We start from the raw sequence: 27,913 nt of genomic DNA, 5'->3' as shown, positions 1-27,913 counted from the left end.
CATTGAAAGAAAAAGCCCACTGCATCTCCCCTACGTTTTTATTTCTATTCCCACTATTTTTATTTGATTTTTTTTTTTTTTTTTTTTTTTTGGCTCGTGCATTTTAATGCTAGGATTAGGAATGATATTCCCACTAATCTAACTGACCATTAGTTTTTATTTTTAAATAACTAAATTAAAGTTAGGCTGTGAATGATTTTATTTCAATTTCTTTTGTTTTGATATAGTCAAAAGTTATAATCTCGTTGCATAAAGATTTTTGGCTCATCCACTCTAATCAACACCAATTTCTTTTGAGCTGAACAGTAGTAAATGATTTTAAATTTCAAATGGTACTTTTTAGTATGTTTATAGTTGGATTCCAATTTGAACAGTAAAAAAGGAAAACAGAATTATAAAATAAAAAAAACTGCTAAAGAAACTTTCATTTTATTTTTTATTTTAAATAAGTTTTAAGACTCTTCATTTAACTTGAGTGGTCTTTTTTTAATACTACTATTTTTTTTTTCTATTATTTTTTCAAACTACAAACTAAAAAACAGAAAAAGTTATTAAACAAAAACTTGAAAAACCTAAAAAATTGTCGAAATTGGATTCTAAAATTAAAACTAACAATTTAAAAATAATCATCGAATGATAGTTCGGTTTCAATTCCACCTTATTTAAAACGGGAAATCAGAATCTTAAAATCAATCGGTGATTGTCTAAATCACACTACTTATTTCAATTTTTTTTTCAAAAAAAAAAAAAAAATCAATATATGAAAGCCACAAAAATAGTTACTTGATTCTAACTTTTAGATGAGAAAAAAAAAAAGTGATTTGGGCTGCACAATATCATATATTTTGTATGCTAAATAAATTTCCAATTAGATGAGCATGTACTAGAAATCTTGAGATTAAATGCCTACAAAAGAATAAGATTCGGTATATGAATATGACAACTATGATGTGAACTTAAAGAACAATGACCTATTTATTTATTTATTTATTTGAAAGAATAAAACCTAATTGCTTTACATACATTAATCTACAAGCGATAACTTTCAAAACTCTTTGTTTTTAAATAAAATATGTTTTTTAGGATTTCATTTTTTTAATTAAATTTTTATATCACAACACTTTTATAAACCTTTATAACTCAAATATGTAGCAACATTCATGCATTGTCATTTAAAATTAATTTAAGACTCAAATATATAGAAATAGCTGACTGATAACTAGTGACTGATAGCGATTAGCCGATAAATATTGATGTTTGATGAAATTTTGATAGCAGTTGTTGTTAAAATGTAAAATGAATATTATGAGTATGATTTTTTTTATATTATTATATATAATGTATTTTTTTAAAAAAAATTGAATGCATTATTTTTATTTTATCTTATTATATAAATAAAAATATTAATTAAATTTTTAAAATAATATTTTTGAATAACCATAAATAAAATAATTATAAAAAACATTGAAAATTTTATTAATAATATTTTTCTGAAGTTAATAGACCAAATAAAATAATACTCAAATTAGGTAGTAGTAGATGTGAAAAAACTCCAAAATGTAGTAGATGGAATGCTAACTATTGATTAAAAAGTTTACTAGCTCCAAAATGCAGCTGACGGAATACTAACTTCTGATTAAAAAGTTTATAAAACACCTATAAACTAGCTGTAGGATATAAATCAATTATCAACCGCATGAATCAGTTAAAGAAAACGTCCTCTTAATTACTAATTCCTTAGTTTGTATTCTCACGTTAAAGAGAATGTAGAGAGTGTGATTAAATCTTTTTCATTATAAAAATTATCACTAATTTAGTAAATATCATTTAAAGAAGAGAATTGTCCCGTTTAATCTCCTATGAGTAAAAATAACAAAATAATCAAAACATTTAATTGATATAGTAATAATTATTTTTATTCTCCTAAAAAATTAATCTTCAATTTGAATGGTCTTTTGAAGTCATTAGAGGAAAATATTGTATAAAAATGATGATTGCATGAAATGGAATGGTTCCAAATAAAAGAACTTTCTATCACATCATCATAATCTCATCTTTAGAAATTATGAAAGAAAATAATAAATATTTTCTTTTTCTATCTTTTAATGACTACTTTCCAAATAAAATATCTAAATCGAATTACCAAAAATATCCATCGATGTGGTCTCCACGATCAAGCTACTATACCTCGGGATCCTTTCTGCTACACTTGACCGACTTTCTAGTTCAGAACCGGATCTAAATAACCAAAATTGAATCATTTTTCAAATGGTCGGAATCTAATTTTTAATTAACTTCTATTTTAATTCGTTCTGATTATTTTATTTTAATCACTTAATTGCAAATTTTATGTTTTAGAAAATTTTTTAAAGATTCTAGTTGGCAAATAGATTTTTATTTCAACGAGGAATCAGATCTACATCTACCGTTTGATTTTAGTTATTCCAAAATCTTAAATAAAAACTCGTAGAAAAATTAGATAACTTCAAATATATGTATCTGTTTCTCTTTTCTTAATAAAGTAATTACAGTAATTAATTGAAAAAGGTATTGGAACCTATTCCCATTTATCTAAAGGTATCTCTGGTGGGAAAAGCATTAAAGATTTGAACTTAATCATCTTTTTAATTAATCCTAATCCTCTTCCTAATGGTATAATGATCCAGTGTTTAACCAATATTTTCTATGAATAAAAGAAGAAAGCAGTATCTCTTTGCAATGTCTCAAATATCTTTCTTATCAAAATCATTGTGTTTCCATAACCATATTCCCAATTGGGATATTACCAATTTAGACATTGTTTTATTTTGTTTTTTCATAATATATCCTTATGTTAATATAAATTAAATTAAACAATTCATATTAAATTATTCTTGAAATTAATCAATCTATAATCAAATATTGGAAGATTAAAGGTTGATATTTTAATTTTATTTATATCTCTAGATTTAATTAATAATAATATATAGTTGGAGTATTATATTTGTTGATAAATAAGCATATGAAATAATGGTAAAATAGTAAACTTTAAATATTATCCTCATCTAAAATAAATAAAACAACAATTTGATTGGGGACGGATGAAAAAAAAATATATAAAAAAGAAATTAAAAATTGAACCAAACAAAATGAAGCGAAAACAAATAAAAATTGAAATGTGAAATTTTTGGTTCAAATAAAAAACTGTCATTTCAATTTGGTTTTAATAAAAAATAATGTATGAGCTAAAAAATAAATAAAAAAGGGAACCAAAACTGATTTTTAAATAAAAAATATAGTTAATTAATAAAATAAATGGGAAAAGAAGGAATGGTGCAGGGAATTAGGCTGGCAGTGGAAAGTAGAAGAAGGGATTAATTTGTTAAAATCGAGGTTACTTTTGTAACTTTGACGACATCTTGGAGACCCAAAAGAAAGCTAAGCAAATGAGTTTTGACTCCTGATAAGCTGTTTCCAAAAGTGGGCCCAATCATCCACCATTGTTGATTACCTGTTTCCTAAATGGCAACCTTCCCTTCTCATCAACCTTCTCTTCCTTTTCTTTCTTTTTCATTGGCCAATGCCCGTTCTTTGTTTTAGCTTTTCACATTGATTATCATTTCAAGGTTTCATGTTTTTAAATTTAAAGATGGATACTGCTGATTCTTCTCAAAGATATGAATCCATTTTAGGGATTCTAGATTCCAATATTATTATTATTATGGTAAAAATATTTTATCAATGTAAAAGAAAACATTTGAGGGGGATTATAAATTCTTGAAAGTTCAAACTAAATAGCTTAAAAGAAACAAACTTAATCTTTTAAATCTAAATGTTTAAAAGTTAAAACTAAAAATTTGAGGGAATTGTTCGGTGAACTGAATTTCAATTAACCTAAACCTCAATTCTATTTTTACCATTATAGGTGTTTATATCCGTCGCAAGAGAAACAAATCAAATAAAGACTTTTTTATTTTACATGATAAATATGTCTGTGTAATCTGAATTTAAATACAAGAGATTTCGTTAAATCTACTTCACACACATTCTAGTATATTTTCCTCCATTAACGAAATTAGCATTAGAGTCGACTCGAATTAGTTCCCCAATTTTGGATCCCACTCTCATTAAAAAAATTTGAATCCTAGTGTTCAATAGGAAGACATGGAAATCCAATCCAAACGGTAAGTTTTTCCAAAACATTCGAAAAATGATGAAAATTTGCATGCCACTTGCAAACAGACAAATAATTTCCTACTACCATCATCGATGGCCCTCCCAAAAGTGTATGTTCATAATCATATGCACTATTGAATTTAATCAAGTAAAAACCATTCTCCAAAGCAACTATGTCAACAGGGGATACTGGCTTCGCGGATCTATAATTCTCTTTATTAAATAATTAAAACCAATAGACTTCCCTAATAACTTGACAATCAAGGATAGCCTCCAAGGACGTCTTAAGTGTAGGGCATACTAAATCATCCCCATCTTTAGAGTGCTTTCCATCAAAGGATTCATCACATGATTCAGTATCTACCATCTCTAAATTTATTGTCTTATTCAAAAGCGTATCTCTAACACGATGTTTGGAAAGATGTGATTTTGTAGGAGGAAAAAAAAATATAGAAATACCATACCAAGATTCCCATTTTTCCGAATCTTTTTTTTTTTCCTTCGATGAAGTTGATCACTTAACCTTCGTCGAACGGACGAGATGCGTCACCGAAATAATGAGTTTAGGACAATAGATAAGAGTAAACCTAATTACACTATTTCTTCCAAGCAATAGAATGACCAAACCATATCAAAGACATATCATAAATCCAAAATTATTCATTAGATACACATAGGGATGCTAAAATAACCCGACCGGGATGGATTGGATAAAATCTTGCTCCATTTATTGGCTTGGCGTATATGGAGCTTAAAATTAAAACCCGACTCGAGTTTGGGTTGAATACAAATTTCGCATGACCTAATTCATATTGACCCATGAAGGCATTTTTGTGAATATATGGCAAAATAATTTGCCGTCCTAAAAATGAAATCTAGCTAGCGGTTTTCACTTCATTCTTTTTTACACTGTCTGACTCTGAAATCTGAATGTTCTTCTCTTCTCTTCTCTTCCTCTCTTGCTTCCTTTTTCTAATTTTTATCATCTTCATCAACCTACATATTTGATGCAAGTTTCGGTCAGTCTTCTCCTCTGCAGGTTAAAATTTTAATGGATTTTAATTTTTAAAGTTCTTAATTTTTTTTTCTGAGTAAAGTTTCAATTTTCAGATTTGTTGACTATATAATTAGTCCAAAAATGAAAATCTCCTACAATATATTAGATTACATCCTTTCTTAATTTTGTTTTATTTAACATAATCTTCTTCTTCATTATTATCGTTAATGCAAAATTCTGGAACTTTACAGTTATCAACAAAATTGATATCATATGATTACATCTTTATCTGTGCTTTATATTTTTCTTGACATTAATGTTGTATTTTTTAAACGAGTGGATATACATGTGTATGAGTTTATCATTTATGTTAAATTATTGGTATTTTTTGTATTTTTAACGTAATTATTATTTTTGTATAAATGGTATAATCCAATCCAATCCTGCAGAATCGACTCAATCAGACCCAACCCAAAGCGGAATGGTCACGGATCGAGTACCTGAATTTTTTCACGGATTGAATATTTATATTATAAAATCTGTCTGAACCCGATCGATGATCAATTCTAAATACACCAAATAAAATTTCCATTCCAACCTAATATAAGCAGTAACCAAACAACTTTTCACTATTCATTATGATCAGCCATCACCATAGGAGACGACAATGAATCAAAATTAGTACTCCCTCCGTCTCAAAAAAATAGTTTTTTTTATTTCCACGCAAATTAAGAAAGTAGTCTTTATTATAGTAAAAGGACAATTTTATTTATAAAACTTTCCTATTATGTTCATCTTAAATAATACATGAAAATTATTATATTAAAATAATAAAAACTAACTAAAGTTATTGAAAATAAAATAAAATTTAATAATGCTATAATAGATAATTTAAGGATTAATTATAATGTAAAAAAAGAAGTGGAGTATATTTTGGGAAAAATAAAAAATAAAAGATGCATTATCTGTTTTGTGCGAACGGAGTATAAAAAAAAATACGATGGTCAATGGCATGGTTGTACATGTGGTGCACTGTCATTGGTTGGCTTCTTGTAATATTCTAAAAAAAACAAAAAGTGAGAGGAAAAAGTAATTTAACATATTAAAATTTTGAAACGTTAAAATTTTGGCTTTATGATAAGAATGGTTAATTAATTATTTTTTGAACCAATGTTTTATTTTTGTTCATTATTGGGCTAAAGGACAAAAGAGACAATTACTCCCATCAGCAGGATGAGCATCTCATCCAAACAAACCACAACCACCTCTATCTCTATGTTAAGCTCAATAATAATTGAAAATTATTATTATTATTTAATTATTCATACCTTGTCCTCCTCGCATAATAAAATTTAAAAAGACAATTAAAGATTTCCCTATTATCTTTTTTTTTTTCAGGCTTTTGTTGTTAATTCATTTTAAAATGCACACCGAGGTAGTGAGGTTTGACCTTGAGAAAGAGTTTCTTTTTCCCCTTTAATTTAAAAATAAGTATTTAATTTAGTTTGAAATGAAATTTTTGAACAATTTTGACGTATAAACATTTTGGATTTACGATTAATTTAGTTTATTAAGGGTAAAAAAATAAAAAATTAAAATTTTGAATTTAAAAATATTTTAAAATAATAAACAAATATTTCAAAGTTCAAAAAGAAAAATAAAAACAAAAGAAAATTTCAATATGTTGTAGAAGATACAGAGAAGAGAAATTAAAAGAAAATGATATGTTTTCAATTTTCAATTTTTTTATTATTTAAAAATAGAAAAATATTTTGTTATTCCTTTTCAAAATGGAATAAATTAGACATTAATTCAAATTCATATGCTAAATTAATCTTAAAATTATGGATTAAATTGTACATCTCATAAAAATTTAAGGAATAAATCCATTATTTTTTCTTAATTTAAAATTTTTTTTGTGAGAAGCTTAATTTAAATAGTTGATATGTTATGACTGAGTATATTTATCAATCAAGATTAAATTTTCTTTTCAAACAAGTTATTAGAGACGAGGGACGAGTCAAAATCTCAAGAAAATTCATGTTAAATAATGCAATAAACTATTGTTATATATATATATTTTGCAAATAAAAATAAGGAGTGCTTTTTCACTATTTGGAAAATAGTACAAATTAACAATTATATAAATAATATAAATAAATCTTTAATTATAATAATGTTTTGGATTTAATTGGACGAATTGAAAAATCATATGACCAAATTAAATATTATCCAATCAATTATTGATGATGGATACTTTCATAAATATAGAAATTGTGCCAAAGGATATGATGACTTAAATGGTGTGGCATTTCCTCCTTAGAGATGGTGAAGACGAGGCAAACGAGACTTTAGGCAAATTTAGGTATCCTCTCGAGTTCCTACTTAATTTTTATCTCCATTTTAGGTTATTTAAAAATAATATTTTATATACATAAAAGATATTTTAATGTTAGTTCTTGAAATTAAAAAATATTAATGCTCATGTAAAAAAAATATTCGTGTTAATATAATTTTTTTCATATTCATAAAATATAGATATAATAAATACATATAATTAATAACGGGATATGGCGAATGAGATTTTTTTTTTGGTCAAAACAAAACAAAGATTTTGTTTTAATCAATAAAAAGCCGAACGGAAAGGATATGTCAAGTTACACAGCAGAGTAACTCTCACCCAACGGTATCTATTCGATCTAATTCGATTTTGGCGACTTCGGGTAGTGAATAAACAGGATTGGGAAGGGTTCGGATAGTATTTTTACTATCCATATTGAATTTGAGTTCAAAGACTCAGGTACCCTCCACCCGTTATAATAATTAGTTCTCTAGAAAGAAAATTATATATATATATACCTTTCTAATTACAATTAATATTATGATTATATTTAATATTTATTTTTTATTTTTTATTAAGACAAAATGATAATTGTAATTTTTTACTTACTTTTTATTTTAATGCGAAATATACATTTAAATGGGTTCAGGATGGATTCGAATACTTAATTTATAATCAGGTTCAGATTCGGTAGTGATTTTTAAGAGGGTACCCAACCCACTACCATCCTTACTCTCACCCTTTTGAATAACACAACATTCACCAAATGGACAATAATTTTTTATGGTAGAGAAGACTCGAATCCGAAACCTTCCATTCCCTATAATTTCGACATTACATATTTGATTGATGCAAAATAAAAACTATTAAAATAAATCTTTAAGCAATGTTTTTAAGCAATATATATATATACACGCACACATCAATATCATTGTATAAAATAAAATATGGCTATATAACAAAACTCAGATTCAGCACAAAAAATATAATGATATAATTAAGTATGGTCCAATGAAATAAAAATGTTAATGATGCAACCAAATTAGAGATGCGATGCGCCACATTATTGTCCATTAAGTATGTTATGACTCATGATTAATGTTTTATTTTTTTGTTAATATATAATAATTAAAGTCAACCTTAATCCTATTTATTTCTTAATTAATTCTGTGCTTATGTGCAGTGAGTTCCATGTAATGTTCCAATTTTATCTGTTGTTTGAATGATCTCATCACCCATTATATTTTTTTGATGTTTAAACATTTCTCTTATGAAACTCAATAACACGCTCTTATCTAATGTTTGAACATCTTAGGAATTTGTTTTTTGACAAAGATATTTATAAATATAAAGGAAAATTTGAAATAATTTTGCTCTATTATTATATAGAATTTAAAATAAAAAGAAAAAGAAATCAATGGCTTGGGAACGTCATCAGCTATGTCATGAAATAGCTTCCAATACTGCAATTTGAGTGTAGGGCCCTTTTCGTTGGAAAAAAAAAAGGCTATAAGGACAGCAATTTTTAGATCAATCAAATGAGAATTTGGTAGGCTAAGAGCCTAAGACCTCGCTTTGAAGTTTATCCTATGATAATTTTATCTACAATCATTTAATTTTTGACCATCTAATCAAATTAATAATGGCCTACAAGATATTGTTGATCCATCAATTTATTTCCAATGGTTTACCATATATCTATGCAAGATTAATCAATATCATCAATGTATAATTAATAACTAATTTTCTTTTTCTTCACATGTTATTTGAATCTATCTTATTTCAATATTGCCTTTATCTGTAAATTTTACGTGCCCTAATCTATTTTTTCACATTTTTCTAACCTATTATTTTAAATAATATCTAGCAAAATTTTAATCAATTCAAGCACTAAATTCAAACTAATAAGGCGGTCAACTACATCCAAACCTACTTAAATAATTATGTGAAAAAAACCTAGTGAAATACATACGAAGAAACAAAATATCCGAAACAAATCAAAGGAAGCTTGAGGCTTATACGTGAACAATATAATAATAAAGATAAGGTGTTGAAGCATTAAAAATATTTCATAAGATAATCCGAATGAAAATAACTCAATGGCAAAGAGTACTTATTAGATTAATTATCATAATTTAAATAATAGATTTGATCATCCACGATACAGACTCCCTTCGAACCTAAGGCAAGGGGGGATCACTGCCTGCAGCATATTATAACCTCTGTGGGAAGAAGGTTTCTTTCTTTCTTTGTATGATTTTGTTCTTGCTTGGCCTTTAGGGTGGATGGATGTGCACGCCTGCATGGCTGACATGTGCTAATGGTGGTGAGAAAACATAATTTAGCATTTAACTTTCACAAAAGAATTTTATGGTTGTCTGAACTTTTAAACTGACATGTTATACCTTTTAAATTTTTATTTTTTATAATAATCTCATACATCTTAAATAAATAAGTGAATCATAAACAGTGATGACATTAAATAAAAGTGAAGGATGCCCTTTTCAGTAAAGTGTATTTTTGGAGATCAAATTTGTATTTTCATATTTACAGGGATTGAAATCGCTTATCACCTCGATCAACATATTGTTGGTCACACTAAATATTTATTTAAAAGTAATTAAAATCAAAAGAAATATCTATATATATTGCATGCTTCATAATTAAAATGGCACATAAATCTATTTATGATCAATTAATTTAATCTTTTCAATTAGTATTCAATCATACACATAATACGATAAAATTTATAGATTACTTACGTCTAATTGACAATTAAGTTGTATAATTATTTCTGAAAAAGAAAAGGAAAAATGAAAATAATCCATTAGATTAGAAGGAAAGTGACTTAGCTTAGTAGGCCCAATTTAGATCAACCTTGTTGCTCTCATCTTTCCTTATATATTATATTTTCCTTATATATTATGAATAATTGATCTCAATTTCGTATATTCCACCTAAAGCAGCCATTTTTTCTTAATTCATTTGTGTGAAAAGAGATTAGACTTCCATTTTCTTTCCTCCAACCATTTATTTCCATTTTGTTATGTGCACCAATAAACAAGTTCCATCTATAGTAGATAGAGATGTTTATTTCTAATTTCTATTTTCTTAAGTGCATCAATAAGTTGAATCTATAGCAGAGATAGATGTTCATTGTTAATTTGAAAGAGAAAGTAAAACAAAAGGGATTAAAAGTTAAAATTAATTCAATCATTCCTGCTTATAAATCTGCGAGTTTTACTTATGAGTTGTGGCTCAGTTAGCAATACAGATTGCATATACGGGAAAAGCTCTCTGGTTCGGTTCCCACTAAATGCACATATAAAAAGGGCGAAAAGCCTTATTAAGCCCCAAGTTAAATTCGGCGTTCCTAATAATTGAGTTTGAAGACTGATGGTGTACATAAAAAAAAAAAAAAAAAAAAAAAAGAGTGAGTGTTGAAATTTTCTTGCATAAAATTAAGTGCATCACCTATTCAATTATAAGTACTTTGGTTATTTTATTATTAATCAATGTGAGTTTTATTTTATAATGTTTGTAATTAGACGAAAATCTTATTGTACATAATTAAAAATTATGTAGCGGTTAATGGAATTAATCCAATTAAAAAGAATGAGAACCGCTGCTCCTTTGTCCCATAATTTTTATTTTACTTTTTTTATTATCCTAAATTCTTTTCCTATTTCATTTTTTGAAAGAAATATAATTTTTGAAGATTTTTAGTTTATCTCTATCCAATTTACATTTTATCAATAGACTTATTATTATTACAATAATATCAGGCAGTCCCATAAATTTAATTACCTTCCATTCTTTTATTAAAGAATTAAAATTTAATCAATGAGGGTTAGTCAGAGTGAAAATGACTTGTCTCTTACATATGAGATTGAATGTTTTGATCCGTGTTATGAAAAAAAATAAATAAATAAAATTTATGGGAAAATACCTCTTCACAAGATTATAGAGAAATAAATGTAAATATATAAAATCCCTTTGGTTATTGACAATTCTTACGCTATGCAATCCAAAAAATGGAGACATGAACAAAACTCAAAGAACATACTAAAAGAGAAGCACCTGATTCTTTTCTTTTTGTTCAGTTACGTTTAACATTCAACAAGCTTTACCTTTATTTCTTCTTATTTTTTTGTTTTTTACTTACCAAACAGACCCCAATTGGCTCCTAAAGACGTCACTGTTACTTTACAGTGCAATCCACCTACATTTTCCTTCCACGCGGCCACTACTACAACGTTATAGCGCGTGGCTGCGCGTTTCCTTTGTCTAATTAATGAAAAAGCAAACGAATGATTGCGTCACCTGTGGGGGGGGGGGGGTGTGCGCTGGCCTAAGTTGCGGCTAAGACTGCGTTTGGCTGGAGTGTAAGTTTTGATAAGCTATAAATTTTCAAATTGGTTTTTCGGAAACGCGTTTTGTAAAAGTTAATTTATTTCCAAGTTTGGAAATGGAAATGAAAAAAGGATTCTCAAGAATCCTCTTGTCTAAATAATTTTTTCTATGGTTAATAAATCTTTAAGATTATATATATATATATAATTACTAAAGCTTTTTAATATATATAATTATATTAAATTATATTTAATCTATTAAATTTTTAACCTTTGCCCGCATAAATTAGATTTTTTTTAATATTGTGTGTCGGGAAGAGATTATTATTTTATATTGGCTAATTATATTGATTGGAATTTGAGTAATGAAATTTTAATATTTATTTCTAGAAAAAAATCTTAATTATTTATAGCAATGAGATTGTTTTCTAAAAAATTAATTCACAATATAGGTATGATTAATAGAGGACTCCCATGATCAAATGATGATAAATCTCAATGGTTCCAAAAGCATTAATCCAAATTCCAAACACCAAACACAAAGTATTACAGTGAAACCCATGTCCACTGTCTCCCTCCAACTAGAACCAATCAGTAAACGAGCTGTCAACACCACCTGTCCGTACACAGTTTTATTTTTATTTCAAGTTTCAACTCTCGCTCTTTTTATTTTTTATTTTTCAATTTTTAAGATATTAATTGAAATTATAGAAATTTATTTTCAAAATAAAATATATAGATATTGATATTTTAAAATAATTAATCAATATCGAGCACTTAAAGCGGAACTGTGATATTTAAACATTATTTTTTTAAAAGGAGTAATATTTAAATATTAGTCTCATAATCTAAAATATTAAAAAATTAATTAAAATTTTTAATTTTTTTAATTTGCACGCATATTTTACACTTGAAACAATATTTGAATTAAACTCTTTTACAAGTAAATATTCTAAACATCAATATGTAGATAGATAATTGTTAGAATATGAATAATGAATATTTAAACTATTTCACAGTATTAAAATATTTTGAATTCAAACCTTGAAATCAGACTCAAAGTTATTAAAAAAAAAATTACTATTTTAATGTAAAAAATAAAATTTCAGTTTGTGTCAATAAATTCATAAAAGCAATAATTTTTTAAAATTAACTCTTTGATTAAACAATTAGTAGTATAAGTTAAATTCAAATATTATAAAAATAAAAAATTTAAAAAATAATAAAAAAGAACAGCTGGAGAGTAGAGAGCAGAGACCAGGTGTGGAATAGCTATAAGAGCATCAACTTCCATTACGCCATTCCCCTCTTTTCTCCCTCTTTTCCCCTCTCTCTCTCTCTCTCTCTCTCAAATCCCTCATTTGCCCAACTCACCTCTGATGGACCCACCACCACCTCCTCAACCTCCACCGGCTCCATCTCTCTCAGCTGCTGCAACCACCACCGCCACAGCCACCGCCGCCGCTGCGACCACCACCTTACCCTCTCACCTCACCCCCACCAACTCCACACCCGCCACCTACCCAGACTCCATCGATTCCTCTCCTCGCTCTCGCACCACTGATTCTTACTTGGATGACCCGCCTCCTCTGTCCTCCAAGCTCCGCCTTATGTGCTCCTATGGTGGCCATATCGTTCCTCGCCCGCATGACAAGTCCTTGTGCTATGTCGGCGGCGATACTCGTATTGTCGTTGTTGACCGCCACACGACTCTCTCTTCTCTCTCAACACGTCTTTCAAATACTCTGCTTAATGGCCGCCCTTTTACTCTCAAGTATCAGCTTCCGAGCGAAGACTTGGATTCTCTTATTTCTGTCACTACTGATGAGGATTTAGATAATATGATCGATGAGTATGACCGTACTAATAGTAACGCTGCTAATGCTGCGAAACCCTCGCGACTGCGTTTGTTTCTGTTTCCGTTGAAGCCGGATTCTTCACAGTCAATTGGACCGATTCTGGAAAGCAGTGCTAAATCTGAAGACTGGTTCTTAAATGCGTTGAATGGAGCTACTGGTTTGTTGAATAGAGGGTTTTCTGATTCTGCTTCGGTCAATTGCTTGTTGGGTCTGGATGATGATGGTCTAAATGGGAATAATAATCTCGATTTAGTTGGTGGTGGCGGTAGAGATGTGGAGGGGTCGCAGAAAAATGCCAAGCAAGGTCAAGATGTCCATTCCGTACCGGATTCTCCGATGTTGGAGACGTCGTCTTCTTTTGGGTCTACTTCTTCTTCACCTTCACTTGCGAATTTGCCTCCCATAAGAGTTCATGTGGAGGATGGTGGTGGGGTTAGAGGGGTTATGCAGGATCAGAAAGTGGTGGGTATCGAGGAACAGTTTGCACAAATTAATGTTGGTGGTGGGGGTAGTGGTGTTGTTGGGCAAAAGCAAGATGAGGGTTTTGTGGTTATGTCATCGCCGCCTCCGATGCCAATTTCTATTGCTATATCGGGTGTGCCGGTGGGCCCTCCGGTAGTAGTTGGTGATTACCAGAATCGGGTTTTCTCTGATGATGAGAGATCGGACCATGGCGTTCCAGTTGGTTATAGAAAGCCACGGCCACCTCAAACACAGCCGCATACACTGGTTCCTCAGACACAACAGAAGTCCAGTGGGGGTGGTAGTAGCGGCGGCGCCGTTGATTTGGCTTCTCCAGATTCAGTTTCAAGGTACTTATGTATCAATCATTCTCTTACATTACAGTTTTTGCATTTGACATATGTTATATTGAATATTATAGTTGCGGTTACTGGTTTAATTGTAGATAAATTATCAGAATTTGAATTACGTTCTTGGTGTTTGTTTTAATGTCTCAGCGACAGTAGCCTTAGCAATGCTATAAATCGTCAAAAACCCATGATTTATCAAGATCAGGCTATGCAAATCCCATCTGGAATCAGCAGGGTTTCTGCTAACCCTGTTGATTCAAAGATCAATGTTTCTGATCCAAATCCAAATCCAAATCCAAATCCTCGGATTCAGGTTCCACAACAGGTTCAGGATTCTGGGTATGTATTGCAGCCCCAATTCGAACAACAGCAGCAACAACAGCAACAGCAACCACAACAATTCATACACGCTGGTGCTCATTACATTCAACACACAGGGGCAGTGCCAATTTCTGCATATTACCCTGTATACCCACCACCCCAGCAACAACACCATCACCAACATCATCACCAACTTGATCAGCAATATCCAGTGTATTATGTCCAGGCAAGGCAACCTCAGGCTTATAATATGCCTGTCCAGCAATCTAGTATTAGTGAACCCACACCTACTGCTCCTACCCGTCCCCAAACACCTCCCAATCCAGCAGCCTATAATCCAATGAGAAATGCTCCTATGGCTAAACCTGAAATGGCGACTGCAGGCATGTACAGAACAACAAATACTGGCACACCGCAATTAGTTCAGGTTCCTTCTAGCCAGCATCAGCAACAATATGTAGGTTATTCTCAAGTTCATCATCCATCACAATCAGTTGCTCCTAGTTCTGCTGGCCCTGCTAATTATACTTATGAGTTTGCCGATCCTGCTCATGCTCAGATATATTATACTCAACCTCTTGCACCCACAATGCCTTCTCATTACCAAACTATGACTGCAATGTTACCAGAAAATTCTAAGTCAGCTCCCAACTGATAATATGAAGCAGCAGATTAGAACTTTCGCAGCCAATATAAGTTCATTAGTAAAGGAGAAGAAACAATTTTGAAGGGGTGTGGTTTTAATCTTTACATTTTTCTGTTTAGTAACTGTCTTTTCTATTGGTATTGGTTTGTGGCTATGTATTTGTGGGTAGATAATAAGGAACTTTGCTCTTCTTTACTCTTTTTTCTTGTATGTCATATTGTTTTACTGTCATAGGAAATGAAAGCAGTCTGGGATTTTTATACTGTAAAAGCTAAAACTTCATATATTTGTGTGCTGTGCAGTTCATATATCAGTTACTGAATAAATGTTTATATTAGTGGTAATTAAGAGCTTTCAATCACATCTTTGTTTCAGATGTTTGGTTCATGAGATTTTGGATTTTGATATTCTCGTTCTAGGTATGGTCTCCTATGTGACACAGTATAACAACCTTTGGTTTAACCGTTTAAAATTGATCTCAATTTGTTCTTAAATAAACTGCAATTTCAGATTGATAAACAGTTGCATTGGCTTTGATAGATACTGATTTCAGTTTCACTTGACTGAAATTCATAAATTTCCCTAGTAACTAAAATTTTGATTTGATTAGAATCTCTTCGATCTCTCCTATTTGACACAATATAATACTTCATTTGTTTCTGTAAAATAATTTAAAGTTTTCCGTCGTTTCTATTTTTAAGAGAAAAATATTTTCCGACATTGATAAATTTATTATAATCTTCTAAATTTATATATTTTTTTAATTTAGTAATCATTAATAGTCACTATTAAGAGTCACTATTCACCCCGATCATTTGCTAGCATCGACTACCACCACTGATCAACGACAATTTTCATAATTTATTATATTTTTGCACTTTTTCTCATATTTAACAATAAAATTTTTAAAATATGAAATTTTTATTATTTTTTATATTTTTATGATCTTATGAGTTAAAAGTTTTAATATTTTTTAACTAATTTTTAATATTTTAACTAAATAGCGGAAAATAAGTCATTTGAAAAATAATTTTGAGAGATAAAAAGTTATTTTTAGGAAGCAACAAAAGAAAGAGAACATTTGCGTGTCAAAAGCTAAGCTTTCCCCTGGATTCTTACGTAGGAGACGAAATTTATGCGTAAAGACACATGCAAGTAGGGATTGCTGGAAAGACCAAATGCAATAACATGTCCCAACCTAAAGAAGAGGACTCAATTCATGGTATGAAATCATACCCATTTATTTTTTTCTTTGAAAATGACACCCTCTTCATCAAAATCCTACATTATTTCAATCATGTCGATCGTCGGATTTCCTCTTTCTACTGTGCTTCAAAAAAAGAGTTGTCCCAATAAATACGCTACTCAAACAATATCCTTTTTTCCCCCTAGAACTCATGATATAAACATTAAAGTTAATGTACCCATAAGAAGTGGTTCAAGTTTTAAAACCAACAAATGACCTCTGCAAGATAAAAAGTTCAATCAAAAAAAAAAAAAAAAAGAAGAAGCTCATGAGAATATGCACCTAAAAATCCGAGAAGGAAATAAAAAAGAACTGAACCTAGCTATACTTATGGCAAGAATATTGACATTAAGGATGTGTATAGTAAGTGAGTATGTGGTGTTAGATCTGCAAATAGATTCTGTGTGTTTAGTTTTATTATGGCAGAGATTAAGTTAGCAGTTAAACCACGTACTAAACGTCCAAGGTTTTGTTTATGTTTTCAAGATGGGAAATTATAGTGGTAGTGGTAAAGGAGACGAGAGGGTAACATATGCCAAATAAACACACGTGTTTTAGCAAACTTTTGTTTGTCGTTACCCTCTATTTTCTAAAAGCTGTTGCCTCCTGCCTTTGTTTGCTATAGGATCTTGCTTTGTCTTAGTCTATAATTTCTTCCCAAAATTTCAGTGTAAAAACAACCCAATCTCATTTAGGAGTTGAAAATTATGGTCCATTTTGTTGCATCCATGTCATATGATTCTCATCGCCATTGATATGGATACCCATATCAAAATATAAAATTAGCTTTCAAGTTGGGATTGCATATTTTTCAAACCTTAAGATAATTTCTAAAATTAATTCTTACTTAAAGAGAAATAAAAGTAGATATAAACATTTGACAAGCTCTACTTTAAACGCTATAAATAATAGAATTCACCTTTAATTGTGTACGACGACATAATATTTATACTAATATTCTACGTTTATCTTAGTACTTAGAGTTTAATAAATGAAATATTTAGCATCTAACAATTATTAGCACAACGACCGACAAAACATTAATAAAACAACTGACAGCTAGCAATCGACTGTACCCTAAAATGGAAAATCATGTCAAATATTTATTAATATAATTAGCTTTCAAGTGGGGTTTTACATGTTTTTCCAACCTTAGACAATTTTCTAAAATTAGTTATTAAAAAAAATAAAAAAGTAGTCTGATGCTTTTAGATTTGACAATCTGTACATTCAACTTTCACAACTTGACGAGGTGATATCCGGGCGTGCATCCACGAGGGAACAAAAAAAGCCATGCCTGCGCCTACAATGCCAATGTCATTCTCAAATGAAATACTTAGCGTTTTTCTTTGATTAATAATTTCACACATTAAAAAACAGAATAATTGAAGCTTCACGATAAGCACATCTGATCTAAGATTAGTTGCCTTTCATTAGGCAGTACATAAGATTAGGACTCTTAGAATCTCATTGCACAATAGCAGCCTGCCTAACATTTGGACTACAGAGACAGTCTCAAAACAGCTGCTGGGTCTTTTACCAAACGCAAGTTCATGGTCATTGATCAACTTTCATATAAAATATCTTATCTATGCTTAGAATGACTAATTTGATAAATGCATTACAAAATTGCCTACAGGTAAAAGTGCAATTAATTAATAATAACGTCGAACACTCTCACACAATGATCGATTCCACAAGTAGCGAGTTGCAATCTATTGCAATCTTGGCTCTTTTCGTTGTTTCTCCATGACATTCGGTTTACTGAAGAAACGTGGCACATGGAGGGATCAAGCCGTACCTTAAGAGTAGCTGGTGTTGCATCTTTGGATTGTCTGAGAGCAAGACTCCATAGTTCAATGAGTCCATTCTCCATTCCAACTGCTAGAAGCCCGTGATTTGTTTGACGATCAATGCCAACCCAGGAAAGGGCGGTGACACTGCTATTGAATTGTGGTAGAGTCATCATCAGTTTAACTGATGATGATTCTTTTTCTACTTGCCAGATCTTCACTGTCTTGTCCCTAGAGCCAGTTGCAAATTCATGACCAAATGGATTCCAAGAACATGACCATATAATTCTTTTGTGTGCCTCTTGTCTTGCTAGAAGCTGATAGCCAATCACATCGCTGCCTAAATAAATATCAAAAGAAGAAAATTAGGGATATCAATGATCTACCATTAAGTTTCATCATTCATGGCCTGATTGATAGTGAGACAAAACCAAGCATCATCTATACAAATCAAAAACTTGTCCACCAGTTACTTGCTAGAAAGTCGGTTTTCATAAATTGCAGAATCGGGAAATGGAATGTATAGATAAATTAAGATTGCATCTTTTCAAATGAAAACTTCAAAAAACTAGATATCAATTGTTTGGAGAACCATAAGACAAGTTGGTATAACTACAAGCATCGAATAACAGAAAAGAAATTAGTGGTGGTGTCTATATTTCTCTACCTGCTAGATTTTATGCTTTCACCCTATTCTTCAGTAGAAAAAAGCAAATTAGCATTCTCTTTGTTAATGACAGAAGATGAATTCCAATATCCATATATCAAGTTCTCAGTACGAATAAGATAAAACCCTATTTTTTCCCGAAACCCATCAGTATCTGACAGATCCAATTCCAAGGACCACAGAAAGGAAAACATCAATTGTACAATCAATTCACTGAGTGGAGGATAAACAGCCAAATTACATTCCTAAGAAATGCTTTTCTTATTTAGCATTATATTTTGTTTTTAATTTTCATCAAGAAGATTCAATAAGCTACATATGATTAACTTCATGATTAGATAGGAACAGCATCAAGAAGCAGCTGAAAGTGCACATTAAGGAATACCTGTTCTTTTTGTGAAAATGGAAAATTGACGATCTCTTGAGACAGCCAGAAGCATACTGTCATCATGAGAGAATTCCATCTGTGTCACTGTTAAGTTATGAGACTGCAAGCGACCAACCGCCTTCCATGAACCCACTTGCCATAGCCATATTTCTGCTACTGTTGCTGACTGGGCCTGCAAGACATACATTAATGAGCAACAATTACACCTTCCAATTTCTCCTGACTGCAGCACATATTGGGTGCTAGAGATAAAAGAATTAGAAACAAATCAATAGGGCTGTCTGGAAAACTCTCCATCTCTTTTCTGAAACCATATGATTATTCTTAATTGTGTTTCTGATTTGCAAATCAGTAAATATCAAAAAGCAACTTTCAAGATGTAGTCCATACAATAAGAGGCAAGCCACTGAAGCAAGGTAATGTTATTTAGTATTTTTAAACAGTCATTCATGGTGTTCCAAATAGGGGCAGCTACTCATAGGCCATAGCTTGTATGAATTTATATAGACAAGATAATATATTATGTTTCAAAATCATTTCATTTCATAAAGGGAAAGCATAGATCTCCAAACCTCTGTGATTTTTATGAGTTTCCAAAAGTTCAGTTAGTCCCCAGCCCTGATTGTGAAAATTTTACTTTCTCCTGGATGACCCAAAAAATCAGCCAAAGGGAGATGCAATAAACATTACTTTGCAAATCAATGTTAAAAACATCCTAACTGGTTAATTTGTTGCAGTCATGTAGACAACTCTAAAATTTAATTCAAAGTCTCTGATAAATCATTCCTTATTCACTCCCCAAATACGTTTCATGTCAGAAACATTACTAATTGAAAACAACTTACAAACATCCTATAAGCTGCATAGTCTATAACTGATGCAATTTTAACATCTGTCCAAATAAAAAAATTCATTGCAGCTGACTCAAACCAAAATATGACAAATATTGGAGGAAAAAACAGATAGAAGCATTCTTTGTGTCCACATGCCTAAACAAGAAAAGAACTGACTAGGACAGTGGTTGAACTAAAGACGACGCATAACTTCTGGCAAATTTAGGTCCAAGGGCATCATTGACAAGCTCATGCGGACATTTAAATAAACTTAGCAATATGGCATTGGAAGATGACTATACCTTGCATGATGAAGCAACAAGCTTTCCCTCGTGGTCACAGCATAAAGAAAACAACTCATTTCCATGACCGTAAAGTTTGTGAGATTCTGGCCATAAAGTGTTGTATGCCAGTTCATCTTCAATGGGAGGTTCCGTCAACACAACTGGAACTGCATCAGGAATGCTTTCAAGGGTATCAAGACCATCATTTCCATTTCTATCTGGAGTCTCATGCACAGCTGCAAAAGAAAATCACCCATATAATCCTTTCTAATTTTTACACTTGCTGCATAGCTAGTTGCTTTACTATCTTGCTCTTTTCAGACGAAAGGAAATTACTGAAGGAGTTCTTTAAGAAGATAAAAGGTCAAGATAAAAAATTAAAAAAGAAAAAGTGAACTGCTTTCTTGTTCTGTTGGTTACTTGGCCATATAATGATGCACATATTTATGTAGCTTAAGAGTAGGATAATATCCGCAGCAATATGGAATAGACAGATCAACAAATTCTCCTCCAAAAGGGTAAGTGACATTGGCTTCATATGTACAAGACAATGCACACTGAATATACCATACAGATCCCAAACCAGGAAAAATTATCAAACAATTTTCGATTCTTAATTATAAAGAAATATTGGACCCAAAACTCAAAAGCAATAACCAAGCATGTCACAAGGTTAATGCTAATCAAAATGGAAGTCTCCAAGGCGCTGATGCTGGGGCTGAATCATCTAGCAGCCATGTTCACAAGTAAAGTTACAGTTTTCTTTGGCACATGCACATGGTGGTATGTAAGGATCCAAGGGGAACAACTAGTAGCAGTCAAAAATCTTGTGAAAGTTATGGTTTAAAATCCAAAGACAAGACAAGAAGGCATGATTCAGCATCCATTCTCTGGAAAGTCGTAATGTCCGACTCCAAACAGGTCCTTCGAAGCATGCAATTTGAATTATGGTATAAGATTAAAGAACTTGATTTCAAGAAGAGGTCCACATTCACCAACCTAAAAATACTTCCAACAACTTGTGCAATATCAAATTCCATATCAATTTCTTATCATAAAAATTGGAAAAAAAAAAAAAAAAGGCTTGCTCCATTTCGGGTTTCTTTTAATAACCACAATGAACCTTTTTTGCACTTAAATAATGCCTTATCAAAGTATAATATCATCAGCTATCAGTGAAAGGAAAATTTTCGCCATTTGAACTTATTCCTAAGACAAAACTGTTAGATTAAACTCTGGTGCTCATGGAATCAAATATACAGCAAGCACCAAATTGTATAAAAGGTCCACTGGATCCCTTATAATAGCTAATAAGCCAACATAAACCAAAAACATCAGACATTTGACAAATTCAACTCATCTAGCAGAAGCAAATCATATCTGAATCAAGATGTGGCAAACGGGTGTATACATGTTGCATTAAACTGGGTGCGGCTAAAAATACCCATGTACTATTTAACTAACCAAAGTCTACCTCGACCGAGTCAACCCACCTATTTACACAGTTAATAACATCCATGGCTTAATTGGGCCACAATCCAGAACTAGACATACATCCAACCCATGACACAATCCCATAATTTTTTAGTTAAAACTTTTTTTATAGTCTATCATTATTCTGCTCATCTAAGAATATCTGCATCTTGATAGAAAATGGACTATTTTGCAAAGTCAAACCAATCATCTTATTTGTTTAAATAAAAGGCAAGTCAATAAAATTGGGGAAAAAAAGATGACATGATGATAATAGGCACTGGTTCAGTCAAATAAACAAGACAACATAAACTCAATACAATAATTATTAAGTAAAAGAAAAGCTCTAGGCACAGATAGCATTATGCATTAAGATATCAGTATTAGAAATGACAGTGAAATTCTGCTCCTCTTCACTAGATAGGAGGAAAAGGGGGTCAATAAAAGAAAAGAAAAGAAAGGCTTTTGTAATATATAAGGGCATAAATGATTCAGGATATCCAAAGGTGATGCTAGGTTGATGTCTAAATGATTTGAACATAAAATCATAAGAATTCACTCCACTCGAAGTTTTTCTCTACAGAACTAATAAAAATAGTCTCTAATTGAATAGAGAACAAAGCGACAGAAGCACAAACTAAGAGCACATTTGACAAAGATAATCACTGAAGTTGAGGGAGTCTTTCATGATCAGCATAATGATGTGAGCATTTATGGGTATGTTCCCCCTGCCAGAACCAGAACTGGGAAATTTGATGGAGCACTTGACTAAAGCAGCAAGTTGGGAAGAACTGAATGAGGGCTGCTTAGTTTGTAATACTCTTTTTGTCAACGGGCTTATCGGCATCCATACCCAATTTACCCTAAGATATTTAAATGTGGTTTATTTTGCCATGACCCACGCCCACATATTTGCAGGGCGAGTGAATGATATGGGTGGAAAATTCATAAAAGTACATATCTTAGTAACTTCTGAATAGTTATATACAAAAATTTTAGTGAAAAGACAAAAAAAGATTTTGCTAGATAGACTTACAGTGTACATATATAGGTTTCTGTGACAGACCAAGAGCAGACATATTTGCACCCAAAATCTGAACATCTAATTGGAGGTCTTCAAGAAAACTAGAGGTTTGAGAAGTGGCATGATTCAATGTCTTCAAGAAAGACAAGGGAGCTTCAAAAACTCTGGCAACTTTCTCATCAGCTCCACTGATAAAACGATGGTTCCCCTTTCCTTTAATCATGGACACACAGTTAATATCATGACCATGAATTTGAGGGCGAGCAATTTCATGCCAATACTCCCTATTTGAGGGAGAAGCTTCATTTTGCCATGGGGAAAAAATACGAGTTGTCTGGAATGAACAATTGAGACATCAGTAATGCATATCTTAGGATTCACATATAACACAGAAGCATGCTGTTCCAAATCAAATTGCTTTATTTTGGTACAGCGATCATAAATAGCTTCTTAAGCCTTCAAATCAAAATAGACCTAAAAAAGTCCGGTTAAACCACTTTCAATTTCTATCAAGACTGTTGAGCAGGGGATTGTTTTTTTTTTTTTTTTTTTTTTCACTGCATATATTTTGTTGACTTTTTCTTCCAGTTCCAACAATTATAAGTGCCTTAAAACTATGGAATTTCATTTGCTTAATAGAATGCAGAAAGCTGAGTGCTTGACAACTGATGGAGGAGGTTTATTAATGTTCCTATGAGAAGTCTGTTTAGTCATTTGAGTATAACCACACAGGGAAAACCCTAGAAAATATGAAATGCACCAGTACACTCTAACTTCAGAATGTTAAATCGCAGTATTCCTATCATAGACATATTTTACTTCTATAACATAGCACAAACCTTAAGTATAATCACTTACAACTCCTGTGATGTTAAATTAATTGTAAACCACCTTACCTGTGAGTCCAGCATTAACAATTAAAGTCAGAATTACGTTCATGTTTATCAAATGGTTTAGCAAATGTCATCTGATTAAGTTTTCAATTTGTAAAGTTAACAGATGTTTAACCCACTTATAATCATACGTAGAAAACTACAAGGACAATTGTCATAGTGTAAAGAGAAAAAGACTAGGGCATCATATATAGAAAATCAAATGGTTCACCATACAGAAACGTTCATTCTCTAACAACACAGAACCATAAGCATAGAACCAGATATTTCTGACATGACAATCACATTCAAATAAATACATGATATCATGATAAGCACATCACCTGGTCATGACTAACTGATAATATGTATTCACCAGATCTCGCCCAAGTAATGTCTGTCACTGCAGCGAAGTGCCCAGATGGGACCTTTTGTGGTTGCCAATTGTCCATGCTGACTCCAATATTTCTCCACATATGGAAAGCTCCGCCATATCCATGTGCTAAAATTGATTTTCCGTCTGAGCTCCAGTGACCACCATAAAACCCTAGAGCAGAATGACTCAACTCCCCAACAGTGACCACATTCATCCAGATACCAGTTTTCCTTTCAGGTTGCCAGATCATCATCGTTTTGTCCATTGAAGCTGATAAAATGCTTTGAGGTTGATGGTAGGTAGTCCCTTCAGTAGATGATGAAGGGGGTTGCCACTCTACCGAGTATACCCAATCCTCATGTCCAATTAGAAGAGATTCTAATGATATCTGATAAGAGGAAGAGCCAGCTACAAGTACAGGACCTTTGATATAAGATGCCAGGCTTATCACCTCCTTCCTGTATGCGCCCTCATTATTGGTTAATGAACCTTGTAAAGCCATCTTCCATATGCGTATGCCCTTGTCTTGAGAAGCACTTACCAGCAGAATGCTATTTGCTTCACCTTCCATATTTATAGGTAATGAGAAGTCTAAACTCCGGATCCAATCAGTATGTGCTTTCAGCTCGCAAGCATGAATAAACTGGATATAACAAGCATAAGCAATTGCATTATATTTATCAGCTGCAAAGAAAAAAAAAAAGTAGGAATATAAATTGGTAGAGAAATTCAAGTCAAGATACCTTTCCTTTCCTCTCCCCACAATAGAGGTGAACCTTGCTATCTAGGCCCCCGATGGCAAGGACTATATGCTCGGAATTTCCTGGTAATTCTGCTAATGATAGAGCCACCATAGGCTTTGAACCAACAAAGAGGGTCTCTAGACATGACAATTTACATTCGCCTAAAACAGATAGAGTTTGATTATCTTCAAAAACAATTTGTTTAACTCTGACAAATTGATAGGATACATTTTGCCTATACATAATCTTTTTACACAATCCAATCAAATATAAAATATAGAAGCATAGTACTGCCAAGTGACAGTTCATACTAATACGTGTTTGTGATTCCACGCACCACTATGAAGTTGACAAAGCCTACAGCTTGGTTGCATTTTCCATTGCAATAATTCCTATGTTCAAGAAAAGCTTTACTGAAATATAAGAGAAAACAAATTTTTATTTCATATTCCTAAAAAGGCAACATTATCCCAATTAATGAAATTAAAAAAGAAAAAGAACTACATGAGGCCAGGTGAAATTTGGTAGCGGCATGCCTCGATCATCACATAAAAATCTTGTGATAGATTTTCTATTTTTCAAGGGCAAGAGAAACATCTGGATTGGTATCAAATCTGAATCTGCCACCTCATTTATTGAAATCCAAGATCTGGGATCAAATAAGTACCGAGTATCAATTCAATTTCAGATGGCTTATTCAACTTTGTATAGTAGCGTGATTTCATTAGAAGAATATGTATGTCTCATCTGTGGAAATCCTATTAGCACAAGACCGTCATTTTGCAAACTGCTACACAACAACAAGTCAACAACTAAGCCTTGGACCCAAACTAGTTGGAGTCAGCTATATGAATCCTTTGTTTCAATATCCACTCTGCCTAAATTAATATCAATGCAAAGCAAAGTCAGAGAAGATTTTGAAGTACTTTTTGTAAAAGAATTTTTGAAGCGGAATTCTAAAATCATTTGAATAGTAATAAATAGAACAAAGCATAAAATAGGCAAGAACTACTAACTAGGGTCTGCTACATGAACCTTTTGTCTCCATGTAAAAAATATCAACAGAAAGCAAACAGGTACACAGCAATAATAATAATAATAATAATAATAATAATAAGAGAAGTTCAGCAGACTCAACTACCAAAATTCTGAAAACCAAGTCAAAATTAAATAAAAAAAAAGAAAATGTCTTCGGAAAAAACAAATGAAAATCCACTGGTAAAAAACTTCTGATCATACTTTAGGCCATTGACAAGAACAAGTGGTTATCCCCATATTTAAGTTACAGCAGTGCTGAAAGTGACACGAAAACAGTCACTACTTATAACTCACCTCCAGGAGAAGGGAGCATAAGTTCCCATATATAAACTGTACGATCAGAAGAACTAGATGCAAAAATTACTTCAGTTTGCGAAACCATAATTCCATTGATGCATGTAACACCCTTCTTGTGTGATTGCGGTAATTGTAGCACTTGCCTCCACTGTAAACAAAAGCAAAGAGAAGATGAAGAGTGAAACCACCATAGATAAAGTCTTCAATAGAACAACAACCACCCATTTCTTTCTCTGGTGTCTTCAACATGCAGAAATACAAAGTCCTTAAGTGTTACCAACCAACAAAGGTCATGGCTGTGACAGTCATGAGTCCAAGATGTTAGTTAATGTGGAGGTCATGCAGACGAGAAAATTAACAACATATTGTGGAACATAAAGATGCTGGAATCATCACGTTGATAGATTATCAAAACATTCTCATTCAATATTCAAATTTAAGTTAAAAGCAAATACCTTCTTGTCAGCAAGAGAGAATTCCCATAGAATAATGACCCCATCAGCATCTCCGGAAAGCAGATAATGCTGCTCTAAATGTTTTGCTATTGACAAATAATAGAGCTCGTTAAGAAGAAAAATCTACTCGAACGAAAAAAGAATGCAACATTGTGATTTTTTTTTTCCCCTCTAAAGCATTTTACATATTTGGCACCTCACAAGACTAAGGAAAAGTAACTAAGATTGAAGAGGAAGGAAGAGCAGGGGAAAAGGAACTGTAATTTTGCAAGTTAGCAAAGCTAGATAGTTAAAAGCAATAAATTTTACAAACAAATTTTCCCACTTCTTGGCAATCCTTAGCAACCAAACTAGAACAAGAATCAAATAATCATTAGTAAACTAATTCAAATTAGAAACCATAACATTTTTCAAAAACGTCTCACAATTGAACAAGTAAAACAAAAACTTAACAATTGAATACCACATTCACATATAGAAAATAGAGGGATACCTTTAAAAGCAAACTTATTGCTTGGAATCCAATGGGTGCAGTTAACAGAGGCCTTGTGACCTGGAAGTGTAGTCAAAACCTGAGCCGTCTACTCAAAAAAATTTGAAACAATACGAAAGAAATTAGTACAGAATAACATATAATAAGCTTGGAAAGTGAAAGAAAGCGGGCGAGATGGAGACCTTAGGACAGAAAATAGCGACGGCGTTTTGGGCACCGAAGGAGACCAAACCAGAGGCACCCCACGAAACGTTATTCACTATTCTGTTGCAACCTGCTCCTATAAACACACTCTGCACTTCAACTTCACCGTTATCATTTGAAGACATGATTGAGATTTTGGCGGAGAGAGTGAAAGGAGAAAGAGTTCAGGTGACAGTTACTTAGAAGCAGAAATCGAGCTCAAGGAGGCTCCTCTCTTTACTGTCGTTCGAGAAAGGGAAATAAA

The 27,913-nt window shown here is 31.8% G+C and overlaps 2 protein-coding genes across 3 annotated transcripts; one reads left to right on the top strand and one right to left on the bottom strand.

Moving 5' to 3' along the window:
- Positions 1–13,135: 13,135 nt before the first annotated feature.
- LOC105636924 (uncharacterized) lies at positions 13,136–15,827 on the top strand. The gene is given in 3 exon segments (XM_012220331.4): positions 13,136–14,516; positions 14,664–15,474; positions 15,476–15,827. Coding segments are annotated over 3 exon segments (2,193 nt in total). The 5' UTR covers positions 13,136–13,224; the 3' UTR covers positions 15,566–15,827.
- A 2,284-nt stretch (positions 15,828–18,111) lies between these two features.
- On the bottom strand, positions 18,112–27,913 carry ELP2 (elongator protein 2). Of its 2 annotated transcripts, XM_012220332.4 has the most exons (10): positions 27,648–27,913; positions 27,466–27,553; positions 26,973–27,058; positions 26,515–26,665; positions 25,183–25,343; positions 24,408–25,082; positions 23,204–23,525; positions 20,713–20,930; positions 19,575–19,749; positions 18,112–18,862 (listed from the first exon to the last, which is right to left on the bottom strand). In XM_012220332.4, the coding sequence occupies exons 1-10, from the start codon at positions 27,792–27,794 to the stop codon at positions 18,381–18,383; spliced, it is 2,505 nt and encodes an 834-aa protein (XP_012075722.1). In that variant the 5' UTR covers positions 27,795–27,913; the 3' UTR covers positions 18,112–18,380. The 2 variants fall into 2 exon arrangements, with proteins under 2 accessions (XP_012075722.1, XP_012075723.1); XM_012220333.4 differs by lacking the exons at positions 26,973–27,058; positions 27,466–27,553; positions 27,648–27,913 and adding an exon at positions 25,520–25,831 and having other exon boundaries at positions 26,515–26,653.

Source organism: Jatropha curcas, chromosome 10 (genome assembly GCF_041381405.1).
Source record: "Jatropha curcas cultivar XTBG-Jc1 chromosome 10, XTBG_Jcur_1.0, whole genome shotgun sequence".
NCBI classification, from domain to species: domain Eukaryota; kingdom Viridiplantae; phylum Streptophyta; class Magnoliopsida; order Malpighiales; family Euphorbiaceae; genus Jatropha; species Jatropha curcas.
Note: the sequence above shows the minus strand (reverse complement) of the source record. Positions and strands in the feature narration are given on the sequence as shown.